Source organism: Crocodylus siamensis, chromosome 4 (genome assembly GCF_052110815.1).
Source record: "Crocodylus siamensis isolate JL-2025a chromosome 4, ASM5211081v1, whole genome shotgun sequence".
In the NCBI taxonomy this organism is placed as follows: domain Eukaryota; kingdom Metazoa; phylum Chordata; order Crocodylia; family Crocodylidae; genus Crocodylus; species Crocodylus siamensis.
The window spans coordinates 88,114,449-88,132,846 of NC_143398.1; the positions used below are offsets into that span (position 1 = coordinate 88,114,449).

Consider the following 18,398-nt stretch of genomic DNA (forward strand, 5'->3'; position numbering starts at 1 on the left):
GTTTGGGATGATCCTACTTTGAGCAGGGGTTGGACTAGATGACCTGCTGAGGTCCCTCCCAACCTACAATCCTATGATTCTAACTCAAGGGTGGGCAAAATGTGGCCCGGGGAGCCAGATGCGGCCCACCAGGCCATTCTATCCAGCCTGCAAGGCCCCTAAAAATTTTAGAAAATTAATATTTATCTGCCCCTAGCTGCCTATCATGTAGTCCTTGATGGCTTGCCAAAACTCAGTAGGCAGCCCTCCACCCAAAATAATTGCCCACCGCTGTTCTAACTCATTGAAACTGTATTCCTGAGGAGTTGTAAAAGGTGTAGGAGAGGGTAAGTGAAACAGCGATGTATGTTATTTCCAGATTGATAATGAAATTATTTTTAAAAATAATAAAGTCATTCAGTCATTTATCATAAAACAAATATGATCAATGGCTATGCTTAGAAGTTGAGAAGCTGTGAGAATTCTATCTTCTCTCTCTCTCATCTTTTATTGACAGGAGAGGAGTGAGTCCTTTGTTGCTGCAAGTGCAGAGCAGACCTAGGTTAGGAAATGTGTCTGGATGGATATACAAGTGTTGTGTATGGATTTGAAAGGACAGTGTTAGAGGTACATCATGTCTACACTCACACAAAAATAAGATGTGTTCACAAACACTACATACTTGGTCATTTGCCGGTGCTTGGAGACACACAAACAGTATGCATGCATGCACATACATAGGTAGGTCTGCACATACAACTATAAGTGTGGATATTCACATGCCTATATACAAACATTACTGATGTGGTGTAGATGTGCTGGACTAATGTTTGAGTTCATGTGCGCATGAAATGCCCTGATCTATCACTGCCCCTTCCCCACATCTACTGCTGAAGCTGCATCCTTAGGTGCTGTATATTGTAGTAAGAAAGGTGGCAGGGACTAACGACTGGATTATGATTGTGATGGAATATCAGACAGAGCAGACAAACAAATATATCTCTCTACACACATACACATCCCAACACAAAATAGCTTTGTATTCGTTTAATTGAATCAGCACCATATCTGAATCATTGTTCACTGTAGCAAATCATTCTCAGTTATGAGTGTCTAAGAGAGACTCCAAGTGACAAATGGTTTTAATTTTCAGTGTACGTAAAACCATGTTTCAGGAGCATGAGAAGAGCAGAAAAACAATAGGCATTCAAGCATACTTTATGGATGAGCCCTCTTTCGCCAATACTTTCCTCAATGTCTCATAAATATAAAACTCTTCTCTTTAGATTACTTCTTAATCTGTGCACCGAGGCCTGGAAAGGTCTCCTACCTGTCCAGGTCTGCTCTAAAATATACCTTTGCCTAGCTAGCTTCTAGGACCCTTTTTAAGCACCTGTCTTAGGAACTTATCTGAGCACATCAAAATATTCAACATAACAATCCTCAAAACAACCCTGTGAGGTAGGGAATTGCTATTCTCATTTTTACAGATGGGTTTCTAAAGCACAGAAAGGCCAAATGACTTGTCCAAGTTCACCCAGGAAATCTGTAGCACAGCAGGGACTTGAAGCTGGGTCTCCCAGGTGCTCAGCTGGTGCTCTCACCACTGGATCATCAGTTCCCTCTACATCTTCTCCTATCATTAGTACCAATATACATTATAGCCATCAGCCATAGACTCCTCCACAGCAATCTTTATTAGAAGAATGCTGTTTCATGAAGTCCAGCATCCTTGTGCCTCATACAAGCCATTCTCACTAATTCTTTGGACATCCAGCTATTGCTATTACTAATAGTTGAATATCTTGCTACCTGAGTTTGTCTACATATCCCAAATGTAACACCATTTCCTGTAGCTACCTCCCCTTCATAAAAAGAATGATCACTTTCCTTTTCCTATTTCAAGAGGAGGGCCCTGTCCTAAGGTAATTCATGCCTCTTTTCTGCTTTGTTCCCCTCCCATTCTGAGATCTCTTCTTGGCTGCCTGTAATCCACACATCTTTTTAATTCCTTCCTTTTTTTCCAACAGGATGCTACAATGTCTCATGAGCGAAGAATAGGGAACGTTTCCCATCATATTCTACAACAGATTTGCTTTTGCCTCTCAGAACAAGTGCTTCCCTCTGGACGAGAGGTCATTGCTTTACCACGTTCATTGAATAACTACTCAAAAGCTTAAAATATCTCTGTATCAATAAATAGAATTTAAAAAATAATTTCTGCATTAAACCCTTCAACATGGGAAGGTCTCTCTTTATATATCCCACATAGATCATTGTGATGTGTGTAATATTTATGCATGCAATGCTGCCATCTAGTGAGTATGGTCTATCATCTCTGGCTGCTTCAATAAATAGCTTTTTCTGATGTTGCTTCATACATACCCAGGTTCTACTCATCAGGCAATGTGTTAGATTTTGGTCCCTTCACAATTATAAGAAGCAGCCTTCACAGATTATTTGTTATTGGGGGTGGGGTGTGAACTAACTCCAGATCCAGTCCACTTGGCATTAGGGAGAAATACCAGAAGGGAGTTGGTAAAATTTGAAGAGGTCAGGCTTTTATCCAGCATGTATTTCCTGACCTTCCATTGACTCCGGGGTCTGAAATCTCCTGTCATTTACCCTATAGGCTAGATTTCCATTGTATCCCTTTAGAATAACTAGTCCAGTGCTACAAGGAGCTTAAGCACAAGCGCCCTTTTGAAGAAATGTTTGCTGTCAAATTTAAATAAGAACCTTGCAAAATTTCCCCAGCTCTGTGACATCACAAGTACTCATAATCATCACAGTTAACACTAATAATAATATTAATAACAATAAATAATCCAGGGTCTCTGGATACAGTTTTCATCTTGTTGGAAAGTCCTGTTTCAGCTGCACAGTTGTGGTTCATCCAAGCTGAGATGCCCTGTGTTGGAGTACAGCTCTGCTCTGGACTCCAAAAGTTCACAGACTTCATCCATAGCTCTTGTGCAGGTCTCCAGGTTTGCAGCAAGTTTTTGGATTTTTGCCTTTAGCATGGCCTGGCTTACCTTTGTCACCTCCTTTTTGTACTCTGGCACTAAGAAGCTGTGGGAACTGTAGAACACCATGAAGCAGATGGAATTGTACAGTGAGATGGAAGCTTTTTTCTCTAATGGGAGCAACACAGGATCCATTGGACCTGGCCTGCGATGGAGGAATTCCAAACAGCTGAGGATTTCCCTCATTTGGCTCTGACAGGTCACTGTAATCTCCTGCACCTTTTTCAGTTCCCTAGAGTTACACAGCACTAAGGAAAGATCAGAAGTGATACTGACAGCCCCTCCAGCAGTGGCTAACCCCAGCCCCACAGCAGAGGCCAGGAGAGATGCCCCTAGAGTGGCCGGGCTCAAGGACAGTCCCACAATGGCTGTGACTGCTCCGACTGCGCTCAGGGAACTCCCAGTAGTATTTGCAATCAGGGATCGCTTGTGTAGTTTGTTGATTTTCCTTGCAACCTCATGAAGACTTCTGATCTGTCCATGAAGTTTGTCTCTCTGATCCAGCAGCAATATTTGGTAGTGGCGTGTTGGGTCAAAGGATTGGGGAAGGCTTACCACATTTCTTGCCATGGCCCTGTCAGAAAATAGAAACAGTTGAGCTTTTTCTTTTTTTTTAACAGAGCAGCTTGTCAGTCCTAGGGGATGGATTTGGGAGATTAATTTAAGACCCTGTTAACCATTTCAATATAGTCCATGTGCCAGGGAGATGAATCCTAAATGTATATTCTGTGATGGAAAACCTATGGGATCTAGCTAGGTTCTTTACTGTTTAAGGAAGAAATAAGAAGAAATGCTAACAGCTCACCCCAGTGAGAGCATCTGCTAAGAAAAATGCTAGAGGCATTTTCCTAGGACAGTGGTTGGGGGTGGCAACATTTTTGGCAGGCATGCCAAAATTAGCCCAGCATTCTCCCAAAGTGCCACTTCAATGCCCTTTCCCTGCCTGATCTGGTATTCTACTTTCTGCTCCAAGCCCTTCGCTCTCTACATGATCCGCAGCTCTGCTTTCTGCTTCATTCCTTGTGCTCCCTGCCCAATTTGCTGCTTTGGTTTCTCTTTCCTCCTCTATGCTGATTGTCCCCTCCTCCATCTGCTGTGCCACACACACACACAGGCTGTGTCACTTGTTGCACCTCTGCCACAGGTTGGCCACCCCTGTCCTAGGACATGTATTCTCAGCTGGGGAGTTGCAAATGTGCTGCAGCAGGGCAGCCCCTCTCATCTTATGACTAATGGACAGACAGGTCCTGAAACATTGTCTCTCTTGTCACCTGATATTACTCTGTGAAAAGGCTGCAAACTACTGCTCCATGGCAATCCCCCAGTGAGATACCAGGAATGACTTCTTAGCCAAAAGTTGAACTTGAAATTGCTGTTTTATCTCTGCCCTTCATGTAGCATGAAGAGAACGATACTCATTCTTATAATCCGTAGGTCAGCCATAGATCTCAAAGTGCCAGGGCAAAAAAGTACCATTGATGCTCATTTTACAGATGAGGAAACTAGTCAAGAAAAGAGGACAACAAGAATAGGACTTAAGTCCCTTGAGTCCCAGTGCAGTGTTTATTCCACTTTGTTTCTTTAATCAGAGTGCTTTTGTAAAGGAGCTAAGATTCTCCCCCCCTCCCAATACAGTTTTATGTATAAAGTAGGGCAACCCCTAGGTACGAGATGATAAAACTGTGGTCTAACAACTGCCTCCTTCCACATCTTAAATCACCATAGTGCTAGAGACAGGCAGCCAAGCCAGTGCATTAGCTTTGCTTTAAACCATCCATTCCTATCTGCTAAATCTTCTGCTGTTATCTAAGTAAAGGGTGCCTCTTCTTTCTCAGTAATAAATTGAGACCTGAATCCTAGGACCCATCACTCCCATCACAGTCAGGGTTTCTGCAGAATCACTGAGTGAGTGAGTGAGTGAGTGAGTGTGTGTGTGTGTACACACATGCAGTTCTATACAGTATGCTTTTATTCTATATATCAAGATAAAAGGTGGATGATCAGGAATATTCTTATTCCCTCAGCTGCTGCCTGATTCTCCAAAGGAAAGTTATTTCTTTCTTAAAGTGTATAACCTGTAAAAAGGGTTATAGGTTGTAGCCATATTGATCTAAGGACATAGGCAGACAAGGTTCTTTAGGTAAATCTGATACCTTTTATTAGACCAACTCAAATAGTTGGAAAAATTCTTCTTAGCAAGCTTTCAGGTATAAATACCCCTCATCATGCTAAGGAAGCATACTCTTCTTGTGGTACCTTTGCTTACTGACTTTTCAGCTCCATCTCACACCATAATTACCCCCTACACAAAGCTATTTTTCCTAAAGACCCAGTCTATACTGTACCATCACCGGACTATCTGAGTAAATTAATGCCCCATTCCTTAGAGGTAACTTCAACCTTGTTTTGGAACAGGTGGCTGGAGATGAGAACAAATTCGTACAGAATACAGAGTTGTATATTTGCACGGAAATTAAACGGAATCATGAGCACATTATTGTTGATAAAAAAATCATTTTTAATATAAATTCCTTACCAATTTGTGTTGTTGCTTTTCTTTCTGTGAATATGAAAGTTCTTCTAAAAAGAATTATGTAGCCTTACAGACACCAATAGTAAAATCATCATTTTAAATAAAGCACCACCAATTTTACATCGATGTAACTTAATTGGCTGTGGTCTTGTTCTTCTTGATTTACCTCACTAAGAGAGAAAAGAATCAACCTGCCTAGACAATAATTCTCCAACTATTTTTTTTTGAACAAGGAGAAAAAATGTATGAAACAAGATTGGTTTCTGAATACAGCATTCCTTCCTAACAAAAAAGAGTTGTGAAGAGTTCCATAAGAAGATTGCTTTCAACTTACCTCTTTAGTCACCAGACCACTTCACCAAAGAGAAAGTTTATGCTGTTTCTGGATGAGACTAATTTATAGGTCCCATGAACCAATTGCTGCAGGGAGGAATGCTTTGCTTCATGCTGGGAGTTTGCCATTTCCTGCCTTCTCTTGTCCAGAAGGATGTGACACACTGGAAAGTGACCTGGGGACAGTGTAGCATGCATCATATTCAGGAAACGATCCGTTCAAATGAACATTGTGTGTTCGCTTTTCCTGAAGTGAAAAAAAAAAAAACCTCACAGACCATTCCTGGCTCTGAACGACTTCAGTCATCCTCCTAGGGGAATCACTGCCCTTCCTCTTCTTTAAATAGCTGCTGACTTTATTCAGCACCATGCCAAATGGAGTCTGGGCTATCCAGTGCGGCTGCTGAATGTCAGATGTTATAATGAATAATTTCAACCAATAGGGCTCATGTACCTAAGTCCAGTACACTTTTGAAAGTTGAACTCTAATCAAGAATCCTGTTTCTGATTGGCTGGAGCACATAAGTGGCATAAGCATGTCACAATGGCCTACATTAGGGTAATAACCCTAGTACAGCCACTGGCAGCCAGCAACCGATATAGCTACAATGGGGCTGATCCTTAAACCTATAGACAAGATCATGCTGCAAGAAGGGATGGGGAGTGTGGAAGGAGGGTTTTACAGGTTGAACTAGTAGGCTAAGCATAAACAGTCCAAAAGCCTGAGGCTGAATTGATTCAAACATTACAGGTTAGTTTGAGCTGTGTAGATTGAACCAATAAGCAAGCAAAGAGACATTCACTTTTGAATCCAGAAATGCAGCCACATGCCTGCAATGGCCCAGGACAGAAGCCGAGCAGGTGGAGGGATGCTAGAGCATGCCTCCCTGCTCACCTGGAGCAGACAGCTTGGGCCAAGGCTATCCTACCCACCCTGTGCGGGGTCATTTGTGGGGCAGGTGCAAAGCATCCGGGATGCTGGGGGATTGTGAATTAATTTGAATCTGGAGGGGACCTGGGACAGAAGTTCAATAAATTGATTTAACCTATATCAGTTAAGTCTGATACTACATCCATCCAGGTTTATCTTAAACAGGTTTCAGCCATTTTAAAAGTGGTTTATGTGCACTGAACTCTGTTGTGTTACAGATTTGAACCAATTTCCAGTCACTTATACCAGTTTATGTATAACTTCTGTCCCTAGCCATAAAGGTTTACCCTTACCATCCCTTTGCTCTCCTTATATTTTTGCTTATGTCATTTTAATCATGTGTGCATCAAAACCCTATTCACATTTCCTTTTGAAAGGTGCCTGCATAGCCTGGTGTGGGACATTTCAGTAATTTGGGAATAGAAGGAAGGGGTGTAATTGTTGAATGACAAATCAAAAGCAGGTGCTCTTTCCCAATGAATGCACAACTCACAAGGTTTTGATAGCCTGAAGGAAAAAATACATGATTTTAGTGAGAGGAAGCTCATGGCCCAAGGAATGGTCAAGAAGAGAGAACAATTGTTAAACATCTCTACAGTAGCAGGATTAGCAGCAACATTATTAGCACAACAGCATGTTTTGTTAAGAATAGGAAAACCAGAGGTAAAGGTATGCTAGGTGGGATATAAGAAGGGCGGAGAGGAAGACAGAATATTCTATATATAGGACCCCTGTTATAATTCTTCCATTCTCCTGCCTTCAATTTTGTAACCAGGTAAGAGATAGGGGCCAAATTCTGTCAAAATTAAGTACCTTTATCCTACTTCCCAGGGCAAGGAAGGATTTTTTTTCTATTAACATTTTCTTTACCACACTATAGCTGAAATTTCATGTAGGGGTCCTCCCTTTCCCTTTAAGAATGTGCTATGCCTTCTTTGGAGAACTTATAAGTTTAACCATTCAAGGGATTTCTTAGAAGTTTTCCAGGTCATGTTGGCATCTCAGGATGGCTTCTTTTTCTTCTGAAGACTTAATGGTCTCTCATTATTCTGTAGCATCAGGCAATGTGGAAGAGGGTTGTGAGTATATAGAAAAGTGACACTGGTAAGCCAAGATAGATCAGAAGCCCCCACTTGTCAAGATCTCCCACATCTGGGTTGCACAGTTTATGTGCTACAGATCATGCAGTTTGAGATTGTCTTGCCATGGAGAACAGATGCTCTGGATAGACACTGGAAAATTGAACTAAAGGTCTGCTTAGTGGGACATGGTAGAGAGGCAGGCTATTCCTTCTGTTTCTCACATCTGTCCAGCTTCCTTGAGCAAAAATATTATCAGAAGAGATGGTTGAACCTGCCCCCCACAAATCTGTGCCATCTCTCTGGTCTGAAGGTACCTGGAAGCAATATTTTAGATACAATTCTAGCATTATATACAGAACATGAGAACAGACTACACTGTCTTGCTGGACACCTTTGAACAGAGATCAGTGAAACAGAAAGGTAGGTTAAACACATAATCAAAATTTAGGCCATGTGAAGACCAGTTTTTTAAGTAACTGATGAAAAACATTTTGCATTATATAAAAGACAAATGAGAGAGATGAAGTTGACCTATTTCATGGGATAAGACAAATATTTTTAGTCTAAATTTTAAAGCACCTCCCTATGCAGGCTAAGCCAGCAACTAAAATGATATAAGTCCCTTTTATGATATGAAATATATTTAGCAAATTTAAGTGTCTTTCCCTTGCTGATGGATTATCCCATAGAGGAGGTTCTTCCCATTTTACTTAACAGCAGAGTCATCTAATCTGGCTACATCCAGCAACTCAAATTACCGAGGGTAGCTAAACACCTCACAAAGACTTGGGTTTATCTTCAAGAATAGTTCCATGATTCCTTGCTTAAAATGAAAAACAAAGTAGTTTTGAGATCCTGGATAAGTGAAACACTTAATTGTAGTGGAAAATTTACATGTGTTTGCTGTACCATCAAAATGTCATTAACTTCTTTAGAAAAAATTCAAGACACAGAATTGTCTCTTCTCCAAATTACATGCAATCCCCGTCTCAGTGTCCAGATGGCCTGAATAATCTAAGAGGTATGGTATAAGGTTCCACCATTTGGAGAGTGCCATAAATGTATGCAAATTACATAGCAAGACCCTTCCTACTTGCATGTGGACCAGTTCTAGACTCTTGAGATAGAACCTCTTCCATTAAAATATTACCATTTACTAGGTTAGAGAACAGGTACATTTTATCCAGTATCCTGTGTTACACAGTGGCAGAGAGTGGATGCTGAAAGGCATAGAGGACAGGATCTGACCAGGTTTTTTCCCCACTGTTCCTCTCACTTGCAGCATCCAGGCATTTAAGGTCTAGGAAGTTCTGATTCAGAAGCTGTATTTCTAATTCTCATGCTCAATATTCACTGCTGCCCTTTTCTTCCAAGAATTTGTCCAAATTCCACAGCTTCTCTAATGCAAGAGAATTTTGGTCAAATATACCTATCAGGGTGAGAAGCATAGGTTTGTTGGAGTTGGGAAATGATCTTACTCAAGATGTGATTATTTATTCTACACACAGAATTCTTTCATTTTACAAGCATTTTTGCATGGCTGTGGTAATTTATTTATGTTCAGCGATATACTTACAGGAAGCATTCATCACTGGCAACCCAAAGACCTGAACTTCACACAGAGAAACCATTCTGCTCTTGGATGGTCACTGTCACATACTGCCTTTGCATTCCTTCACAGTCAAATGAGAGGGTTTCCCCATAACCTATTCTTGTCCCTGTTCCTAAGTAGTTCTGTAGAATCACTTCTCACACAGTCACAGCATGATCTAGCATCTTTCTTATCCTATCAGCCTGAGGTTGCATTTCTGTTTCTCTGGTTGAAACTTGTTCCTGAGTGTCTCTACTGGGTACACATACAGACACCGTTAAAGCTGCTACAAATGGTGTTGGAAAGAAGAGTTGAAGGCCAGTATGGACAAAAACATAAGATCAAGTGAAGCATTTTGAAAGTGCTCTAGGCTCTAATTCCCTGGGTAGCAGCTCTCATCGGGTCAGCCATTTGCAGTCCCTTCCTTACATCTCACAGTATACATCTTTGAGATCTGAACATCCGCTTTCAGTGCTTTCCCCCAGTTGCATTGCTAGAAGTGTTAAGTTGCATGGGCCTTGATTTACAATGAATGGGCAATGATCAAAGGTCTGAAGTCATACCAAAGCATTTATTTGCAAACAATTTAAAATGACCAAAACTCTGAATGCATTATATCTCACACCTGTAACATCTGCTACATCTTTTAGAAATAGCCTCTCTGTCAAACACTTTAAAGTACACAACTGAAAACAAAACACAACAAAATAACAGAATCATTAATAAATTTACTTAAACCTGGTCTTCACACAGACTCAGATTTTGGTAGGCTTGGGTTCTAATTGGGCCTAGCTAGACTCTAGACTGTGGCTTAGCCAGGCTCGCCTGTGCTTATACTTGTGCTTTGTCCTTGATCCTAAACCAGTCCAGGTCATCTACCATCTTGTGACCTGTATAGTGAGCTCTAGGTATGAACATCTTTACGCACTTTTCCCCCAGCGACTGTCTTATACTAGCTCTGTACTCGCTTTGCTCAGGGCAGTGCAGGGCAGGGGAGGGGGCAGTGGGGAGAGAGAATCACTATGCAATGTGTAAGGCCATGGAAAATCAGCCCCAGTAGAATTTGGAGGATAAATTCCCTTGCACACAAGTATAACTCTGTCTTGCATTCTTCTAAGCAAAAGTCCAGAATTTGTCCAGAAGCGACTCAATTTACCCTGGGATAGACACAGTCACATATTGTCCCTGCATTCTATGGCAGTCAAATAAAAGTGTTTGCCCAAGGCCTATAGCACATCTGGAATTTAACAGAAGTATTATTCATATGGACTGATAAAAACTGGTTTGGGTCTGTGACATATATATAGGTCAGCACTTGTTTTGTTCAGTCTATGTATGTACAATTAGCACACCTGTGTTCTGTATCTTTATAGACTGAATTAAGCACACATTGGTTCAGATTCTTACAGGGGTCTGTTAGGACCCTTCTAAAATCCCAGATGTTATGGTCATGTGATTGATTAAAAAAATCTTTAAATAATTAAACTGTTTATAAACTATTAGTTAAGTAAACCCAGTAAGCTATAAATTACCATCTGCACAATACTAGGAGAACAAATTTAAACTAGCAAAAGTAAATATCTAATAGGTACTGCAAAAAGCAAGGGTCCTACACGGTTTGTAGCTATTCAGTAACTACAGCGTTTAGCTTTTAATCAAGTTGCTGCATAACACTCTGACCTGCACCTTTTTATTTTAAAGGAACAACAATAATAAAATAAGCAAACAGCAAAAATGACAAGACAAAAATCTCATGCCGTTTTCTGGCTCTTTATTTTACCTAGCTGCCTTTTAAGGAGTTTTGCAGGAGAGAATTGCAAGATGGGAACAAAAAGAATGAGGCATAAAACTCTCTCAGAACTACACTGAATTTTGAAGCAGCATTTTGCACTATTTACTTATTAAGAAAGTGTTTGATAAATCCATGTGGTTCCTAAGCTGAGTGAGCAGGAAGAAAGCCATGGCAGGAAGAGTTCAGCACTCCCTAGGGGCTTGTCTACTTTGGGAAATTACATCATGTTATGAGACAACCTTGGAGAACTGTAATAACTAACATGCTATTAAATACAAAAGGGCTGATTCTAATATCTATTAAGGCCCCTTTATGTTGCTGGCAGCACAAAGGCATCTTAAAGTGAGCATAAATTACCTTTACTTTCAGTACTAGAGCAAGGAAAATCAAACAGGCCTTTGGTGCATAGAGGATTATAATGGGTAACTTTGTGTCAGTTAAGTTAATTATGCTCCCTGGACACAAAGAATGAGTCCAGAAAAATCTTGGAGATACTTAACATTGAATTAGTTACCAGGACTTCTCAGGGTCAGATTCAAACATGATGTAATTTCTGAGTGTATTGTACAGCTCACTACAGGGTGGTATCTGACTTTTCTTGTTTGTAAGTATGTCAGGAAGTATTCCAGTTTTATTAGTGTAGTACCATGTGATGTGAAAGTTTTAACCATTTATTTACAGACTTTTGTGGGTTCTGATCAGCAACCAAAAATACAAAGTTAATTGGTTGTATAATGGATGCAAAAGGTCAAGACGGGAAATCCCACATTCACAAGTAACTATCTAAGAGCGTTTCTTTTTCATCACTCTGTACAAGTGTGGTAAGAGTTGCATAGTAGAATATGGACTCATGTCCCATGTAGTAAACCTAGTCATTTCTCATTCAGTTTTCTTCTATATGTTCAAATATTTCCACAGAGCACAAAACTAGTACCTGGGATTCAGGGTCCCACCAAGTTCTGGTGAGTTCCCAATGTGAATCCATGCATCCTTTATATTTTCTTTGCAACAGTCTTCTTGGTTTGTGTAGCCTATTCTAGTAATTCACTTTGTTTATATTTTTTTTCTGTACTGACTGGTCCCAAACTTCCTTCATGCAAATTAAGCAGGTTTCTTGTCTTTTCTGCAGTGGATGTGGATAGAGCTGTATCATTTTATTTCTGTGTCCTATGCAAAGTAAACAAAATGCGCCCCCTCCCCCCCCAAGTCTTCTCCATCCCACTCCTGGCATGGCCTTCATAGGGTATAAAGCCAATTAGTCTGCTCACAGCATCACTATCCTATTTCCATTTAAGGAGTGACAAGCCATATAACAGATATGGTGGATGTCTACTCAGTGCTATATTTCACTATACTGGTGTATTTTAAATATGCGTCTATATGCCACCAGGCAGTGCCATGCTAAGATGCACCATTTTGATTCCCCATGCACCAGTTCCTAAACTAAAAACAGTTGTAAGTGTATTTACAGGAACCTAATTAGCATTGCTGTGTCTTGCTATGTGAACATGACTGCACTGCTTCCAGTTTTGGAGCTAGGAGACTTGCTTTGGGTCCTGTGTGGCTGCACTACTTTGCTTGCCCATAGAATAGATATCACAATGGTGGACAACTGACCACCATCCTCTGGACTAAAAACAAATTATAGATACCTTTTACCTTTATAGTAAGGTGTTTTACTATGTTCCACCTTGGTCTTCTGTTTTGGCAGGGTTTATTTTTCTTTTTTTAAATTCAAACATCCCTTAGTTTTTCCAAATTTCCTCCAGAAGCCATATTTCTAAGCTTCCTATAGTTTCAGTTGCTTTATATTCTCCAGTTTGTTAAAATGTAGTGCCCCAACTGGACATGATATTTCAGCTGAGGCCCCACCTGTTCTAAGTAATGTGGGATAATTGTTATCTGTGTTTTACATACAGCACAACTATTACAGTAATAGATCCCAGAATGAGATTTCCACTTTTTACAACACCATTTCCTTGTTGACTTACATTCAGTTTGTGATCAGCTCTTAAATCCTGGATCCCTTTCAGCTGCCCTGCTGCCTCACCAGCTATTCACTGTTTTGTATTTGGACATTACATCTTATCCTTAGCAAGTGCCATTCATTGCACCTGTTTCTATTGCATTTCTTCTTGTTGATTTGGGATCATCCCTCTAATTTCTGTCTAGCATAAACTGAATCTTAAGTTCCTCTAATTTAATTATGAACTAACTCTTTCTTTTCCTCATATGGCTTAATCTCCTATACCCTTGTTAAAACCAATTATGTTAAGCATCTGGTCATAATTAATTCTTTTATGAATACACTTCAGGCTTATTCTGTCATCTGTTTTGTAGTTTCCTTCTGTGTAACAAGCAATTAATTTATATTGTCCTTATCCTTTCTCTTATTTGTAATATATTTATAAGATCTCTTTTGCTGGCTTATGTCCTTAACCAATGACAATTCATTTTATGCCTTAGTCTTTCTGAGTCCTTGTTAGATGTTAATTTTAGGCAGCTCCTGGAGCAATTCAACCCTGAATTCTCCACACATTACACTTTAGACAGCTATGCCACTCCAGGGCAGGCTTATCTCTGATCCATGTTACTTGGCTTGTATTATGCCTACTCTAGGCTACATGTTAGTGTAAAAACCCCTCTCCCTTCCCCCGCTGGCCCAGATTTGGCTCACTGCTTACTTGTGGCTGCCTGTGCTGTCTGTGACAGGGGAGCAGGCAGGGAAGGGTTAATTTGCCTGCCCACTGCAGCAGCAGTCACCCCTGCTGCTCTCTAGGTTGGGCTCAGCCCAGAGAAGAGCAGCAGCCCAATAGTGGCAGGGGTTAGGCAGGCAGGTTAACTTTTCTCTGCTTGCTCCTCAGCCACAAGTAATGGGGAGGGGGAGTTCTGGGAAGGGTGAGGGGGGGGACTCAGAGGGGCAGGGAGAGAACCAGAGGAACCCCAGGGGGCAGGAAGGAAGCACAGAATGGGTGGGAGTTGATTCTTACCTTTCAGGTCCCTGCTGGCCTAATGTGCGACTGCTGAAAACCTGAGCTAGCATTAACACCAATCAACATTTGAACTGCTCACTGTATAAGTTGTAACAAGGCCCTGATATTATCCCTAGCATTTAATATTTCAACATTTAATATTTATTTTAATGAATGCCCTATCATTTATCTCCTGGGTGACTCTCAGCAGTCTCCTGGAGATTTATATCTAATTCCCGGAGACTCCAGGGCAATCCTGGAGGGCTGGCAACTCTGCTATGCACTGGTGCTTTTTCTTAAAACTACAGAACAAAGGATGAGTATATTTTCCTGTTTCCAAGTCCTTTAAGAGATCCTGATGCCTCCAGAGGGTTTTAAGGCTAAATAAAGCAAATACAATAGGTAGCACACTTGGTTCAAATTAGCACACATGATTCAAGTTCATCATATTTCATCTTAACAAGATTCCCATATACTTCCATTGGGTATTCTTGGGCCCAGAGTTTCATCCAGTGTGGGGTCTAAAAAAGCCCAACCCCTCCTCCCCCAAATATTTCTAAATAATTTCCATACAGAGTGAGGCAGGGTAAATTTTGCACCTTATATATTAGCTAAATCAGAGATGCATAAACTTTTGTAGGCAACTATTGAACTGTTGACTTCATTAGGTGCTGAGAATGGACTGTATGCAGCTTATATAAATAGAAAGCAGTGATTAGAGTACAAAGGGTAGGGAAGACAGAGGAAGGAGGAGGGGGTGGGAGAGGTAAGAAAGGTAGATGAGAGAAGTGATGGAATGCAGTTAATCCACCTGGGTTACATGAGTTATAAAAATTAATCCAGGTGATAGGCTAAGACTTCATAGTCTCAGTTTAGACCATATTTAACACAATCCAGTCTGTGGATAATTCCTCCCCCACAAATTTCCCATTCAAGTTGTTTTTTAAAGTGTTATCATCCAAGAACAGCTACTCTGAGGTCAGAAGTGAAATGTTCAGGGAGGTTAAAGTGCTGCTTGTGTATCTGTGTGTTCCCCATACAGAGCAAGACAAACCAGAGCTAATCAGTTCTACTTTGTAGCAACTTCACAGGTTTTGAAACTTGTTTTGCTCCACATTGGCATGAAAACAAAACCTCTGAAACTTTTTATTTCAAGAAAACCTATGTTGCACTGTTCTTTTTCCATGAAAGAGTTGTTGATGGGGATGACTTGGGGATGGGAGATGGAATTGAGGGTGTGATCACAGATCATGTGGGAGTTCATCAAGAGCACTGGCAGTGTAGATGCCAGTGCACCACTAATACTGAAAAATAGTGCAAGGTCACCAAGGGCACTGCACATAGCTAGCTTGGCTTCAAGTAACATCTGCACCTATTAGCTATTTAACTAAGCAGCAGTTCTCATAGGAGTTAAGAGGAGCAACAAGTCCAACTCACTTTTTAGAATTGTTCTCTCTCTGTTCATAAAGAATCCCAGACAGTTAGCAATGACTGAAGTTCTTTACACTGGATTTTACAAAGCAACCTAACAAAAAGTGTCACTGAAAAGGCATTAGAATTCACTGGATCCTTTGAAAATTCCATCTCTACATCAAGCAGGAAAAAAAGTGCCAGGACTGGAAACAAAGTCTCGCTATTAGTTTTCTAAAAAGCTGTATGTTTTGAAAGAACAAGTTTGGAGCTGAAGGCTACCAGTTTACACTTTTTATGAAATTGTGGCTTACAAGTTGTCTAACTACTCTGAAGTGTTACACACACAAAGTAAAAATACATGATCCAAAACCTGAACTCCCCTCCTCCTAGTTGTTAGCACTGGGCTTCATCTGACACTCTGTAAATAAAGGAGAATGTTGTCCTTGTGTTTTAAGCAACATTCTGCCCACTGTCATTGCCACTGTTGCTTTATGTTAATGGTTTTCAACCTTTGTAGATCCAAGACACACTTGGAAAATGCCAGCTTGCATTAGGCTGGGAGTTAGCTTAGCACAGTTCTTTATTTTCTTGGGCACTTTTGCTTCACAAGAAAGACCATAAACTAAATCACCAAATCAGCAAAACAAACATAAAGTTAAATCACACTCTAGGGCCTTTTGCCAGACCCCAAACAGGTGACTGGCCTGCAGTCCTCAGCCCTGCAGTCTTCCTTCTACCTTTCTGGAATAAGCTCCCGCTCTTGGAGCTGCTGCTTCCAGCTTCAGCCTCTAGGTATTCTTCCAGACCCCAAGACAGTATCCTGGCTCGTTCTTATTCTCTGTCTTTCACTGTCTACTCTCATATGTAGTCATTTTCCTCTAGCTCCTTTCCCTGGGAGTCACTTAACTTCCTTTGGGCCAGCCAATTATTCACATCAGCTGGCCCAGTCCTCCAGACAAGCCTGCAATTAGTTTTCAACACCCACAGCAAGGCTGTGACTGCCATAACTTGATGTGTGCAGCCTGCTACACAATTCTTAGTTTCGCTTGTTCCTTGACTACAGAAAAAATAATAGAACAATTCTTTTCTTGCAAAGAAATCGGGTCAGAAAGTTTTTGACACTGTGGTTGCCTATTTGAAATCTCTGGGTTTATCTTGTGAATCGTGTGTGGTTACTTGCATAACTAACCATGCTGATATTGCATAGCACCCTGTATACCCATCTTATGACACCCCAGGGTGCTACATCACTCAAGTTGAGAATCACTGCTTTATGTCTTTACTCATCTGGTTTCTGCTTCACTGAAAATACAATATAAATATAGACATCAGCAGTGAAGCAGAGAAATTTTACAGATTCTTTTAGGACTAAAAATAAATAATAAATTGGACTTTTAAAAATTATATATGCCAAAAAATCAAGCAGAATTCCTCTACGGGTGGGGTAGGAAATTAAACAAACACCCAAATCCTGAAGCAGTAAAAAAAAAAAAAAATACTGAAGAGGGAGGAGGAAGGAAAAGAGAGAGAAAAACAAACTAACAAAACAAAACAAAAAAGAAGGAAATTGTTTCTTTAAAACATAAAGTAGTATTTATAAACACATAAAGCAGTGCTTATAGGAATCAGTTGTCAAGGCATCTCATAAACTTTATTTACTGTCTAGGAACTTACAGATTTATTCACAGCAAATTCTGCAACAGAAAAAAAAAACTTTCCTCTTCAGTCTCTTAGCTTTCTTTGATATACATTTAAGATAGTTGGCTGGTCTCTCTGGGCACACCAGGCACTTGAGTATGTCTAATCCCATTCATTAGCAGTGGTGAATGGTGACACACTTGCGTGGATCCTATTCTCTTCAGCAAAGAACAGCCATGAATCAAAGCAGAAGCCAGTACATTCCAGCCATACTTCTCTATGATTCTGTGATTACATCTTCTAAGAAGATGCTTAGATAAAACAGTAAACTTGTGTTTTGACATGTGAAGAATGCTCTTTCCCCACCTGCCTGAGGCAACACCCACGTCTTTGCCCTGTTTAATTTATAAACAGCTATTGATTCACCTGATGAATTCTGACCTGGAAATGTGTGTATTTTCCCTGGAACTGTGTGCAAAACAAAGTCAACCAAATCAATCTAGACGTGTTAAGTCTCACTGTGGTTTACACTGGCAAAGAGGTGGCAAACCATATGCGTCTGAAGGCAGAGATTAAAAGTGATGCCCATTTCCTCGTGCAGAGGAGAAGGGTCAGCATCACCTGACTGACTTACACACAAACAGTCACCTTTTAATGACTGTACAGAATCTACATGGAACTTGAATGTATATGTAGATTAAAAGACTCCCAGTAGCATTGGTGTATTTTTGATTGAGTACACACACACACACACACACACACACACATTTTGGCAGCAGCAGTGATCCCTTAGGTTGAAGATGATGACTCCCATGGGCCAAATAAAGGGTTGTAAATGAATCCATTGATGGCTAAGAAGGCTGATCCTAGAGCTGCAGACTCTCTGGCAAATGCCACAGGTGGTGGTTAAGGGGAGGTTCGGACCATCAGTTTCTTGGTCTTGTTTCCTTTACTTTCATTTCTGTCATTTTTCTGCCTCCAGGGTGAGATAGTCACTCATACTTTGAGGAAAACTTTCTCACAAGATGTCACCATGTAGCTCTGTCTCAGGCTACTTTTTTCAAATTTGTGCTATGAATACCACATTTCTTAATATTTGGCTTGACGG

General features: G+C 40.6%; 1 protein-coding gene across 1 annotated transcript in view; it reads right to left on the reverse strand.

Moving 5' to 3' along the window:
• Nucleotides 1–1,011: 1,011 nt before the first annotated feature.
• APOLD1 (apolipoprotein L domain containing 1) overlaps nucleotides 1,012–18,398 on the reverse strand; it is a 30,151-nt gene continuing 12,764 nt past the window's right edge. The window contains exons 2-3 of the mRNA XM_090042764.1: nucleotides 5,873–6,118; nucleotides 1,012–3,579 (exon numbers count right to left, since the gene is read on the reverse strand). Of these exons, the coding sequence (XP_089898890.1) occupies nucleotides 2,853–3,575 (723 nt within the window). The 5' untranslated portion in view covers nucleotides 3,576–3,579; nucleotides 5,873–6,118 and the 3' untranslated portion in view covers nucleotides 1,012–2,852. The remainder of the gene's footprint in view (nucleotides 3,580–5,872; nucleotides 6,119–18,398) is intronic.